Source organism: Puma concolor, chromosome D4 (assembly GCF_028749965.1).
Source record: "Puma concolor isolate L17-30 chromosome D4, mPumCon1.1.hap2, whole genome shotgun sequence".
In the NCBI taxonomy this organism is placed as follows: domain Eukaryota; kingdom Metazoa; phylum Chordata; class Mammalia; order Carnivora; family Felidae; genus Puma; species Puma concolor.
Window position 1 is genome coordinate 1,866,768 of NC_141679.1, and position 13,945 is coordinate 1,880,712.

The window sequence follows — 13,945 nt, forward strand, 5'->3', positions numbered from 1 at the left end:
CATTTTAACAAGGTGACTTTTATAAAGTCACGTTAGGATACATATGATATTCTTTGAAGATGGGCCATCTTTAATTTTGTCGTTTAACTATTATGCTTTAGCAATACTGTCATGCTGCAATAGGGACAGCATTTATCACTCCAAAATGGGAGATATTAAATTAGGATTTACATGTTGTATTGGAGAAGGTTTTCTTATTGTGGCAGAAAAGTTGAAGTCATAGGAAAAATCTTACAGGTTGGACCATATAAAACAGGACTGCTAGGCAAAACACACCATAAACATATGCAAGACATGATAAACTGTAAAAAAAAAAAAAAAAAGTATTTTAATTAAGTTTTTAATTTTAATTCCAAGTAGTTGACATTCAGCGTTATATTAGTTTCAGGTATTCAAAAATAGTGACTCAGCACTTCCACGCATGGCCCTGTGCTCATTGCAACAAGTGCACTCCTTCACCTGCATCTCCTGTTTCCTCCATCCCTTCGCCCACCTCCCCGCCAGTAACCAGCAGTGTGTTCTCTTTAGTTAAGAGTCTGTCTCTTGGCCTGTGTCTCTCCTATTTTATGTTTATTCTTTGTTTTGTTTCCTGAATTCCACATGTGAATGAAATCATATGGTATTTGTCTTTCTCTGACTGATTTCACTTAGCATGATACTCTCTAGCTCCATCCACGTCATTGCAAATGATAAGATTTCAGTCCTTTGTATGGCTGAGTAATATTCCATGGTGCCTGTACTACATCCTCTTTATCCCTTCATCTATCAATGGACACTGGATTCCTTCCAGAGTTTGGCTATTTGTCAGTAGCGCTGCTATAAACATTAGAGTGCATGTGCCACTTCAAATCAGTATTCTTGTATCCTTTGGGTAAATACCTAGTAGTGCAGTTACTGGATTGTGGGGTATTTCTATTTTTGAGGAACTTCCATACTGTTCTCCAGAATGGCTGCACCAGTTTGCATTCCCACCAACAGCACAGGATGGTTCGCCTTTCTCTACATCCTCACCATCACCTGTTGTTTCTTGTGTTGTAAATTTTAGCCATTCTGACAGGTATGAGGTGATATGTCTTCATCATTTTGATTTTTATTTCTCTGATGATGAGTGATGTTGAGCATCTTTTCATGTGAGGGCCATCTGGATGTCTTCTTTGGAAAAATGTCTGTTCATGTCTGCTGCCCGTTTTTAAATTGGATTATCTGCTTTTTGGGTGTTGAGTTGTATCAGTTATTCATGTATTGGATACTAATCCTTTATCAGATATGTCTTTTTTTTTTTTTTTTTTTAGTTTCTATATCATTTATTTCTGCTGTAATGTTTATGATTTTCTTCCTTCTACTATTTTTGGGTTTTGTTTGTTATTTTTCCAGCTCCTTTAGGTGTAAGGTTAGGTTGTTTATTTGAGATTTTTCTTCTTCTTTTTTAAAAATTTTTGTTTATTTTTATTTTTCATTTATTTATTTTTTAAATTTTTTAAATGTTATTTATTTTTGAGACAGAGACAGAGTGTGAGCAGGGGAGGAGCAGAGAGAGAGGGAGACAGGATCCAAAGCAGGCTCCAGGCTCTGAGCTGTCAGCACAGAGCCTGACACGGGGCTTGAACCCACAAACCGGGAGATCATGACCTGAGCTGAAGTCGAACGCTCAACCAACTGAGCTACCCAGGCACCTCTCTTACTCATTTTTTTTTTAGAGAGTACAGGGGAGAGGGACAGAAGGAGAAAAAGGGAGAGAATCTTAAGCAGGCTCCATGCTTCATGCTTAGCGCAGAGCCTGATGTGGGACTCAGTCCCATGATCCTGGGATGATGACCTGAACCTAAATCAAGAGTTGGGTGCTCAACTGACTGAGCCACCCAGGCACCCTGAGACTTTTCTTGCTTCTTGAGGTAGGCCTGTATTGCTATAAACTTCCCTCTTAGAACCACTTTTGCTGCATCCCAAAGATTTTGGACCACTGTGTTTTCATTTTCATAATTTTTTTTTCTTCTTTGATTTCTTGGTTGACACATTGGTGTGTGATTTTTTTTTTTAATGAAGCCTTGATATTCTTAATATAAAAAGACATCTTGTAAGTCAATAACAAAGGGGCAGATGTCCCCATAAGGAGAAGAGCTAAGCCCTGAAGTAGGAAGTGTATTAATACATTTATTAAAAAAATTTTTTTTTAACATTTATTCATTTTTGAGAGAGAGAGAGAGAGAGAGACAGAACATGAGTGGGGGAGGGGCAGAGAGAGAAGGAGACACAGAATCTGAAGCAGGCTCCAGGCTCTGAGCTGTCAGCACAGAGCCCGACGTGGGGCTCAAACTCACAGACTGCAAGATCGTGACCTGAGCCGAAGTCAGACACTTAACTGACTGAGCCATCCAGGTGCCCTGATAAATTTATTTTTCAAATTGAGTATAGTTATATTAGTTTTAGGTATATAACATAATGATTCAACATTTATATATGTTATGAAATGATCACAGTAAGTCTAGATACCATCTGTCATCATACAAAGTTATTACAATATTATTAAGGCTTTTAGGCTTTCACCATTGTGTGTGTTGTTAGCTGTCAGTTTGTCTCTGTGATATCCTTACCTTGTAGATAGCACTGTTCACTGGAATATCATGTGAGCCTTGGATTCAGTTTTAGATTTTCTAAGAGCAACATTAATAATAAGAATCAGAACATTAATTTTAATAATGTATTTTATTTAACGCAGCATATCAAAAATATTTCAATGTAAAATCAGTGTAAAAAATTATTGGGGTGCCTGGGTGGCTCACTCGGTTGAACGTCCAACTTCAGCTCAGGTCATGATCTCACAGCTCATGAGTTCGAGCCCCGCGTCAGGTTCTGTGCTGACAGCTCGGAGCCTGCAGCCTGCTTTGGATTCTGTGCCTCCCTCTCCCTCTGCCCCAACCCACTCGCATTCTGTCTCTCTCTCAAAAATAAATAAATATAAAAAAAATTTTAAAAAAATTATTAGTGAACTATTTTAGTCTTTTTTGTATTAGGTCTTCAAAATCGTATTTGACACTGACAGCACATCTCACGTCTACACTGTCCACATTTCCAGTGCTGGGGAAACACAGAGCTAATGACTATTAGCAGCAGAAGTCCAGCACTTTGTAGGTGATTCATAAATGCACATCCCATAAGCAAACTCTCAAAAAGTAATCTGTTTTTTTCTCAACAGACTACCATGCCTGCGGGAATCCTGCCTCAAAATGAAGAGCCATACTCCACTTTGGTGAATGACAGTCCATATGCTGCCAACATGAAGGGTAAGTTCTTTGATACACTTTTTGACGCTTTGTGCAGAGTAGCGTCTAATGAAACAGTATGAGTAGACATGATGGAAAAGGCTCGAGGCCTCACACTAGAATCCCAAGTGCAGTCACTGCTTATGGCTCTTGTTTACTTCTGCCTCCCTGTTTTGACCTGTTAAAACTCCTTTTCAAAATCTTGAATAAGCGGTCTTTTGAGAAGGAATGTTGAAAACAAAGTTTGCCTCCTGCATTATCCTTAGACTGAAATGACCTCTTCCTCTCATTTCTAGCCTCCTTGTGAGGCAAGCTTTCTCTTCCATCCCTCGCAAGTGTCACTTCGAAGCAGGTGCCCCTGCTCCTCCCAGTTTGTTTCTTCTCCGTTCCATCCCACACATTTGATTTTTCCCATGGTAGCCCTGGGAAGAAGGGTGCTGTGACGGGGACCCTTGCTGCTGTCGCAGCTACTAGGCTGGCGACTGATTTCCTGCCATGAGCCATCAGCCAGACGTCAGGTCATTTTTTTTGGCAAAACCTTTGCATGGTTTTGGTCCTGCCCTGTTCACGTTAGGGCTCCTGTATCGGGCACCTTGAAGGGCTTCCCCCTGCGTCACATGAGGTAACGTACAGAAAGTAGAGAGGCAGGGGTCTGAAGGTATTGGAGTCCCGAACTTGCCGGGAATAATGGGCTCTGTTGACTGTTCTCTCGTAGGACTCTGACCACCCCACCAGGGGGAGCCCTCTGTCATCAGGAAACCAGTGTCTCCCTCCTCTTACTTGTCAGAATTCCGCTCTTTGTAGTCCCTCCTGCGTCTGTCTGCTCCTGTCTGACTCAGTAGGGACCGGCCTATTGGTCACCACCGTTTGTGGACAGCGTCTGAGAGCTAACTCACTGTTCGTTTCCCTGCTTGAGAAAGAAGCGCTAATACAAGGGCGGCAGCGGTGCCTCCCTGCTGCTTCCTTTGTACGGCATGTTTTTTGCCTAAAGGACGCCCCAGCTAACAACCCCGAGTCAGACCTTTTTCCCTCTCCCTTCTTCTGTCGAAATGTCCCCTCTTAGCTGGTGTTTCCCATCAGGGATTTTCTTGGCTTCTGAGATGGGCAAGTCTTCGTCGTACAGGAGAGCCAGGTGACGCATCCCTGACCGAGTCCCATGATGTCCCCAGACTGCGGTGACAGCCAGAAAACCTGATGTGTTTTCAGATGCCCCGGGGGAGGTCGTCATACCCATGTTGTGATCCTCTAGAGAAGCTGGTTTTACCTCTCCTAAAGCCATCTCTTTAATTGAAAATCTCCTCGTGTATAAAATGTAGCTAATTTTTAATTAGGAAAAAGTCTGGAGAAATAAGAAACTTACTTTATATCTAACTTTTTTAGAGTGAGTCTCATCTCTAAAGGTAGTTCTACCTACTGGGTTAACATTGGGCTAGGAAGCATTTTTTTTTTAATGTTGGCTAATGAACCATAAGGAAATTTAATTAGGGGGTCAGTAGTAAAGTATTTAAATTATTTTTAAAGGAAAATAGAAAGAAAACTCAACAAGAACTAGCTATAGAATGAGACAAACAGATTTAAATATTCTAATTTTTGGAAAAAAATTTGTGGGGAAATTTCAAACATTCACAAAAGTATATAGAATACTACAAAGATCTCTGTGGAGGTACCACTGCCTGTATGGGTGCCAGTGGAGACCCCACCCCCAGGGAGGTCCCCTTCCCCGAGAGGTACCGTCCCCCATCTTTAACAATTTCGGCTCACTCACTTCCTCTACTCCTTTCCCTGCTTCCACATTACTTCATTTCATTCCTTAACCATATCGCCATCACCATAACTAGAAAAATTTAACACCGGTCACCTAATATCCTCAATACCTGAACATCGTTCAGATTTCTGGCTGTCTCATAGACGTATGTATGTTTGTTTGCATCGGGATCCAACAGAATCCATATTGCATAATTGGTTGATATGTATCTTACATCTGTTTTACATGTGGATTTTTCTCTCTCTTTCCTTACAATTTATTTTTGAAGAAACCAGGTTTTTTGCCCTATGGAGTTTGCCACAATCTGTATTTTTCTGATTTTATTCCCACATTATTTCCTGTAAACTGGATTAGTGGAGGGATGTAGAGCCTAATCAAGTTTTTTTTTTAATTTACAACCGTGTTTCATGGATGGCACTATATTCTTCCATCAGAATGCCTGTGATGTCTAGTTGTCTCTCGTGATGTTAGTTCTTTCATTTTGCAAGAATTTCAGACTCGTAGAAAAGCATTAAAAAATCCCTAAATGCTGTTCACCCAGAGACCCCCCCTCTCAAGTTTGGTCAGCTGTGCCAGTAACATCCTTTAACAGCAAAAGGATACTTGTCATGTTTTTCCAGTTTCTTTCTGTGACCACAGTCCTGCCTTGATGTCTGTGAAACTTACAGGCCAGGTACTTTGCAGCATATTCCTCACTGGGGGTTTGTCTGCCGTTTCATCGTAACACCGTTGAGGTTTTGCGTTTCTGGCAGGAACATCACAGAAATGACTTCATTCTCTTCTCACGGCATCCCATCAAGTGACCCAGAACGCCATCTTGCCACATCCCTGGGGTGCTCAGTTTGGTCCCATCAGTGCAGTGGTGTCTGCGGGCTGTATCCACTGTAAGTCGTTCCTTCTCCCTTCGACTTCGTACTTGGTGGAGAGGCGCTGGGAGGCTGTGGGCACCTGGTCTTCACCCAGCTCTCTCCCAGCCCCGCGGCATCCGCTGGCGTCTCTTGCCTGAATTAAGCATTGTGGTGACAGATGACGGAGGGGAGGCTTCCTGACCCCATCACTGCTCCTGCATTTCTTAGCCGGCATTCTCTAGGAGCAGTTCCCCTTCCCCTTGGTTCATTCAGTTATTCTCCGTTCCGGCGTAGATCCTCATCTGTGCAGGGAGCGTACTCTTTCACTGTCCTTTGTTTTCGCACTCCGCTGTCCCCCATTGGGCCAGAAGAGCCTCTCTAGCCTGTAGCTGTGTCATCTGGACACGTCCCTGCTCCCTGCTCCCTGCCTCCTAGCCCAGCAAGGTCTTTGGTGTCCTCTTGTACCTTTCCCGGTCCAGCCCTGAAGTCACCCGTTTCTGCCAGGAGCTCTGGTTCCTTCCAGGGCGGAGTGGTGTTGGGAAACCCAAAATGTGTCCCCAAGCTCCCTGCAAGACAAAGCCAGGAAGTGTATGTTATAAGTGTGCATAGATATCTACCCGCTTTTATACACATATTTGTTTTTATATATTGAAAACTATGAGTTCATATTGGTACTTGCTGTTGTCTCAGCCATCACTGTACCATCGTTCTAGCTTTTCCCCTTACTGAGTTTATAATTCCCTTCTCCAAGAATGAGGAACCTTGCTCTTATTTAGTGAGTCCTCCTTTTCATGACCCGTCTCCCAGCCCCACCCTGCCATCACTTGCCTCAGCTCGCTCTTCCACACAGGGCCTGAGCCCTGCTGGCTCGAGTGCCACAGACTCTGCTACAGCTGACCCTTGAGCAGGCGGGTTTGGACCCTGACCACCAGCACAGATGAAAATCCACATATAACTTTTGACTCCTTGAAAACTTAACCACTAATAGCCTCCTGTTGACTGGGAGCCTCACCAACACCATTGATTAACACAGATCTTGTGTGTTATATATTGTATTTTTACAATAAAGTAGCTAGAGAAAAGAAGACGTTATTAAGAAAATCCTAGGGAAGAGAAACTACATTTACAGTACTATATGGTATTTATCCAAAGACATCTGCTTATATGTAGACATATGGAGTTGAAACCCATGTTGTTCAAGGGTCACCTGTGGTTGCCTTCCTTCTGTGGGGCCTGACCTTTGCTAAGTAGGCCTGCTTTGTGGCTGTTCTTATCTTGATTATGTGTACACTTTTAATTAAAATATTGAGATAATTATACAGTCAGTCACATGCAGTTGTAAGTCATATACCCTTTACTCCGTTTCTATCAGTAGTAACATCTTGCGCATCCGTAGTTCAGTGTCCTGGCGAGGATGTCAACATTGTTGCAGTCGAGATACAGGATGGCACTGTCACTGTAAGGATCCCCCCTGTTGCCTTTTGTAGCCAGACCCACTTCCTCCCATGAGCCTGGCCCGTGACAAGTACTCATCTGTTCCCACTTCTATGATTTTGTCATTTCAGGAATTGTATATAAGTGAAATCACACAGCATGTAGCCATTTGAGTCAGCTTTTTCCACTTGGTGTCATTCTGTTGGTGTTGTGTATCCATGGTGTACTTGTTCTTAATGCCAAGTGGCCTTGCCTGGTAGGGGTGCACCACGGGGTGTTTATCCTTTCACTCCCCCAAAGGATGACCAGGTGCTTTCCGTTTGGGGCTCTTGTGAACACACATGAGCAGCTTTATGTGTGAGCGGGAGTTTTCCTTGCTCTGGGGTCAGGGGTCAGGAAGGAACTTCCTAGTTCACACAGTAGTCGTATGTTCAGTTTTACAGGAAACTGCCAAAGTGTTAACCAAAATAGCTGTGCCATTTTGTGTCCCCCAGCAGTGGGCGAGTGATCAGCTTTCTCTGCTGTTTCACTGTCCCAGCAGGTGCGTGCTAGTGTCTTATTGTGGTTGCTCAGCTCACTCACTAGGTCTAGGAGGCTTTTGGAGATTCTTTGCGATTTTGTGTGCAAACAATCACATCAGCAAATAAGAGCAGTTTTATTTCTTTCCTTTGCAATCTGTATGCCAGTATTTCTCTTCTTGCCTTACGGTAGTGGCCTAGCACGTCTGCTGAGCAGAGAGAGTTCGGAGGGCCACTGGCCTTGCCTTCCTCCTCCCTCAGGGAGAAGACCGTGTTTCACCTTTCAACATGATGCTTACAGATTCTGACAGGTTCTCTACAACAAGGTGAACCAGTTGCCCTCTGTTGTTAACTCACTGAGATTTTTTTGGTCATGAATGGCTGCTGGAATTTGTAGAATGCTTTTTCTGTGTCATTTGATAGAATTATTTTTTCTTTAGCTTATTGATATGGTAGATTCTATTGTTTTTCAATATTTAACCATCCTTACCATACCTACAATAAATCCCGTTGGCAATGGCGTATAATTCTTTCTGTGCATCGCTGGATTTGGTTTGCTGCTATTTTGTTCAGGATTTGGTGCTTAAGCTCTGGAGAGACGTCGGACTATTGTTCTCTTCTTTTGTACTATCGTTGTCTGCTTTGGTGAAAGAGTAATCCTAGCTTCCTAGAGGGGGTGGAAATGTTCCCTCCTCCCCTGTTTTCTGGAAGACACTGAAAACTGGTGCTCATTCTTTAGATGTTTGGTGGCATTTTCCAGTGTCTCAGCAGTAGTCTTGTGCCCCAGGAGCCTGCAGATTTTTTATCACACAGTATTTTCGAGTAATACTTGAAATTACTTTTCTGCCTTCAAGGTGCTCAGGTGCCCAGACAGGTTAGAACAAGCACATACAATAATTTTCAAATAAGGTTTTCTCTGCTCATCCTGGAATTAGAGACCAGGGTCCCATACTGGGATGCGGGCTGCCGCCATCTTGACAGCTGCCAAGCTGGGGGGGTGGGGGGCGTGGGGCAGGGACAGGCAATCAGTCATCAGAATGGCGTGGTACTGGCATAAAGACAGACATAAACCAGCGAATAGAGTAGGGATCCCAGAAAAAAAACCCTTGCATGTGTGGTTAAATGACTTTTGCCAAGGATAACGAGTCCGTTCATTGGTGTAAAGGCAATGTTTCCATCAGTTGGTGGTGGAAAGACCGGGTGTACATGTGCAAAAGAGTGATATTGGGCCCTTACCTTATGCCTTGTGCAAAAATTAGCTCAAAACGGATAAAAATCCTAAACGTACGAGGTGAAAGTATAAAACTCTTAGAAGAAAACTTAGAGGAAACGCCTTGTGATGCTGGAGTTGGCAATGATTTCTTGGCTGTGACACAAGAGCACAAGCAATAAGAGAAAAAAATAGGTAAATCAGACTGCATCAGAATTTAAAACTTCTGTGCTTCAGAAGATGCTGTCAGCAGAGTGAAAAGTCAGCCTACAGACGGGGGAGACTGGAAATCACAGAACTGTCTAATCGGGGACTAACATACAGAATGCATAAAGAACTCCTGAAGCTCAGCAACCAGAAACAAACAACCTGACTCAGAAATGGACAGAGGACTTGAGTAGATGTTTCTCTGGAAAAGATACACAGATGTCTGATAAGCACATGAAAAGCCTATTTTAACTGTTACGGAAATGCAGATCAGAACCACAGTGAGATAGACTGCGTATCCACCCGGATGGCTGTTACCAAAACAAATGAACTAACCGGAAGTAAGAGGTGTGGGTGAGTGAGAGACTGGACTCCTTGCATGTTGCTGGTGTGGTAAATGGTTTTACTATGGAAAACAGTATGGCAGTGTCTCAACAAATAAAAAAAAATATATGATCCAGCAATTCCACGTGTGGGTATATACCAAAAGAATAGAAAGCAGGGACTCGAGCAGATATTCGTGCACCCACGTTCCTACAGCGTTCGCCATAGCCAGAAGTTGGAGACGAGCCGTGTATCCATCGGCAGGTGCACGGGGAAAACATGGTGTGGCACATACACACAGTGGAATACGATGCAGCCTTAGAAAGGAAGCAGATTCTGACATCTGCTATAGCATGGATGAACCTTGAGGACATTATGCTGAGTGAATAAGCCAGACACAGAAGGACAAATACTGTGTGGTTTCTCTTACACAGGAACTGCAAGAGTCAATTCCATAGGGAGGGCGCTGGGTCGGCCGGCGGGGGGGGGGGGGGGGGGGGGGCGCGGAGTTAGTGTAATGGGGACAGAGTTTTGGTTTAGGAAGATGAAGTTCTGGAGATGGTTGGTGGGGACGGTTGCACAATGTGAATGTACTTAATGCCATTGTACACTGAAAATTGACTAAGATGGTCAGTTTTATGTTCTGTATATTTTACCACAGTTAACAAAGGGAAAAAGGAAGGCACTCTCTCTTCCTCTTCTTTTCTCTTCCCTTCCGGAACAAATCCGTGTAAAAGCCACTGGCAGGGCCACGAGATGTGGGTGAGGGCAACAGCAGGATGGCAAGCGTGTGAGAAGCTAACCTGACTCAGGGAGTCAGAGCCTGCCTGGGGTTAGCAGGGCTCCTGTGTGTGGCCGGGTGGCCCCGTGTGGAGCATCAGAACACACACAGGGCCCGGGCTTCCCTGAAGGTGGTGGCAGCAGCCGTGAGGGGAGAAGGGTCACACAGAGGGTCCTGGTTAAGGATGACAGAAAAGTAGAGGGGCCCTGTGTGTTGGATTGGAATTGATAGTACTAGGGTGAACTCAGTTTCCAGTTGATGATGCATGCACGTAGAAATAGACGTGGCTGGGGCGCCTGGGGGGCTCTGTCGGTTAAGCGTCCGACTTGGGCTCGGGTCATGATCTTGTGGTTTGTGGGTTCGAGCCCCACATCGGGCTCTGTGCTGACAACTCGGAGCCTGGAGCCTGCTTCGGATTCTGTGTCTCCCTCTCTCTCTGCTCCTTCCCCACTCGCGCTCGGTCTCTCTGTCAAAAATGAATAAACACTAAAATTTTAGAAATAGTGTGGCTGCAAACATGTGGAATGTGTGCATGCGTGTACATATTTTTTTTTAAGTTTATTTCAGAGAGAATGATCAAGGGAGGGGCAGGGAGAGAGGGAGAGAGAATCCCAAGCAGGCTCCACACTATCAGCACAGAGCCCAACCTGGGGCTCAAACTCACAAACTGAGATCATGACCTGAGCCAAAATCAAGAGTCAGACACTTAACTGACAGAGCCCCCCAGGCGTCCCACGTGTTCGTATCGTTTAGCTCTGTGTGCTGAGCAGGCCCGCTGGCGGCAGCATGCCCATAGCCACGAGCACACCCAGCACCCAGACTTGGTTCCTAAATGCTGTTCTTCACCCATGAACCTCCCCAGGATCCGTGGGTCTAATCGTGAGGAAACAGACACATTCTGCAAGCTAAGCGCCCGTACTCCGCAGAAATGAAGGGCGTCAGAGTCCAGCAAAGACTTTGGAGCTTGCTCTAGAGTGAGTGAGAGACGGGACGGCGGGTGCAGCGTGTGGTTCTGATGCTGTGGCGTGGTTTGCCGTGAGCAGCACTGAGGTCACCAGGGAAGCTCCAGTGAGGTCTGAGGGATAGCGGCGACTGGTCACGTATCAGTCGTCATCTGATCTGGGGGAATCTAGAGGTTGTCTCTGTCGAAACATACGCTAAATTATTTGGCGTACTGGGCGGCATGTATGCAGCGTATTCTCAGACGGTTCAAGAAAAAATATTCTTCGTATTGTCTTTTTATTTAAGTTTGAGATTGCTTCAAAATAAAAGATAAAGTCTTTTCCAAAAAAGTTTTTAAATTGAAACTAAATTGCCCGACTGTGTGGCATGCTGCTGAGCAGTCCGAGACAAAACTCACGAAGAGGCCATCGGAGACCTTTGCTGGAACAACTTTCCACGGATGGTGGAGGCCAGAGGGATACGGGTGGAAACTGACACACGCAGCGGCCACCGCAGTCCACTTTTCAGAGTGTTGGCTGTGAAGGGGGACGAAAGGGCCTTGGAAGCGGGGGGCTGCGGGGAAGGGTCTGGACACAGTGACATGTGCTTGGAAAATCGGGAAGCCGCAGCCCAGGTAGGGCAAGTTTTGGAAAAGTTCTGTCTTCAGATATTTGAGCATCTTGCAGAGTCAAAGAGATGCTTCGTGTTAACTTTTAGAGGAAAGAGGCAGAGCCAGAGTTCACAGAGCAGGCGGCTCGGACTGGACGTCGGAAGACACGCCGAGCTATCCAGCAGCTGGACGCTTGTGACTCCTGCGAGAAGCGAGCCCCCTGGGGTAAAACTTGGCAAGCAGACACGGCGCGGTCGGCGTCCTGCCCGACTCCTGGATGTGACTTCCCCGGTGATTGGGGGCTGGGGGCTGGGGCCCCGTGGATCTGCGGCTCTCACCACGCTCTTGGGCCCACGGTCACGTGATGTTGTTCAAGTAGGAAGTTCCCAGCCCTTTCTGAAACCTTGGATGTGAGAGAAGTGACCGGTTCTTGGGGCTCCACGTCTGCTTTAACCGCCACGTGTGGGAATTGAGGAGAGGACAGTGGCGTTCTCTGTTGCTTCCTGCCCTCATCACAGGGCTAGACAGTTTCACATTTGCAGTGACCAGGACATCCCGGTTCCATAAACATTATTCTGAACTGGGGAAGGTCTGATTGCCCACTGCACACAGGCCATTGGCCGGGAGATGGCCTGTTACGGCGTGGAGATGGGCACCCGGCACCCCCATTCTTCGTGCCTTGAGGGGCCGTTTGTGCGTTGGTGATGACAGCAGCTTGGGGCACAGAGGGTTGGTCGTGGGGATTATCCTTTATTGTTTTCCTACTTCTTGGAGCCTGGTTTCTTTTTAGACACAGCATATTTGGAAGTGAGGAGAAGGTAAGAATAGTAGCAAGGTAGGGTCCCCATGAGTTTATGTTTAGGGAATGTAGAAAACTGACATTTTTTTATTATGTATTTAGACAAATATGTTGGCAGAGCAGTGAAAACAAATGAGTTATTAGCAGGTGAGTGGGAAGGCCCTTGTGGCAAATAAATTAGAACTGTGGGCCAACAAGGAGCTTATGATAATGGTGTTTTCTCTGTGGCCACCAGGAAAAAACGCTCTTTACCTTTTAAGTGTCTGCTGACAGCATGGCCCTTCACAAATTACTCTGACTTTAAAAAATTCTGTTTTATATATAACGTAAAATAGGAATTAAAAGTCTTTTTGCTTCTGTTTATCTAAAGAGAAGTCTTCTATTTTTTTTTCCTGTTGGGGATTTAAATATTAAAATGTTATTTCTAAGCGTCTGAATAGTTCATCATTAGCCATCTATAATTCATCCCAATTATAAGTTATAATAATTTAATAGAAATAAATTCATAAATATAAATTATAAATTAAATTTTTTAGTGGATTTTTAGGTTGTACAAATATGCTTTCTTAATGAACACAAAAGAAGAGATCGGTTTGGTACAAGTATAGTATCTTCTCTTCCAAGACTTGCAAAACAGTTTCTTTTGAATTGTTGCATGATTGATTTCCAGTGACTTTCTGTGAACAAAAACATGGTTTTCACAGGCCACAAATTAAGGAGATGTGAGATTTCTGAGGTCAGGGAGGCGGAAACAAAGCATCTCTGAGATGGCTTTCCTCGATCCTATTTTAATGCCGTGTTTCTCTCTGACCTGAGAAAAAAAACCTGTGTTGAGTTTTTAAAAATATTTCCCCTTCCAGTGTCTTCACACGTGGTTGTTGAAACGGGTGAAGACTCAACCAAATGGAAGTCTGAGCTTCGGTGGTGAAATCTGCTCACCAGCCACCTCACCCCTGGGGGTTTGCTGAAGGAGAAACGTGGAAATCAAAAGGTCCTGGGCCTGAAGTGTTTCTGTCTTGTTTGTAAATAAAGTCGCGGGTGGTGGCCTGAATGTCCGGCAGTGAAGACAGGAGTGGGTCAGTGGCGATGCACCTGTGTGTGCATCCCTGAGTGAGCGCCTGGGCGGGTGTGTAGAAGGGCAGGAAATGGCTTGTGATGTGCTTCCAGACTCACCCAAGGCCCCATGCAGACAGCGGGAGGGGGGCTGTGAGGTCTCAGGGGACAGGCGGGAGAGGGGTCGTGCGGTC

At 45.0% G+C, this 13,945-nt stretch overlaps 1 protein-coding gene across 9 annotated transcripts in view; it reads left to right on the top strand.

Moving 5' to 3' along the window:
* The window catches only part of PTPDC1 (protein tyrosine phosphatase domain containing 1), a 62,179-nt gene that overhangs the window by 29,506 nt on the left and 18,728 nt on the right, over window positions 1-13,945 (top strand). For 8 of the 9 annotated variants that reach the window (XM_086684782.1, XM_086684790.1, XM_086684785.1 and 5 more), the window contains one exon: window positions 3,194-3,281. In XM_086684782.1, coding sequence (XP_086540908.1) covers window positions 3,200-3,281 — 82 coding nt within the window. In that variant the 5' untranslated portion in view covers window positions 3,194-3,199. Of the gene's footprint in view, window positions 1-1,408; window positions 1,893-3,193; window positions 3,282-13,945 lie in introns of those variants that run through there. The other variant, XM_086684787.1, reaches the window with a different exon arrangement.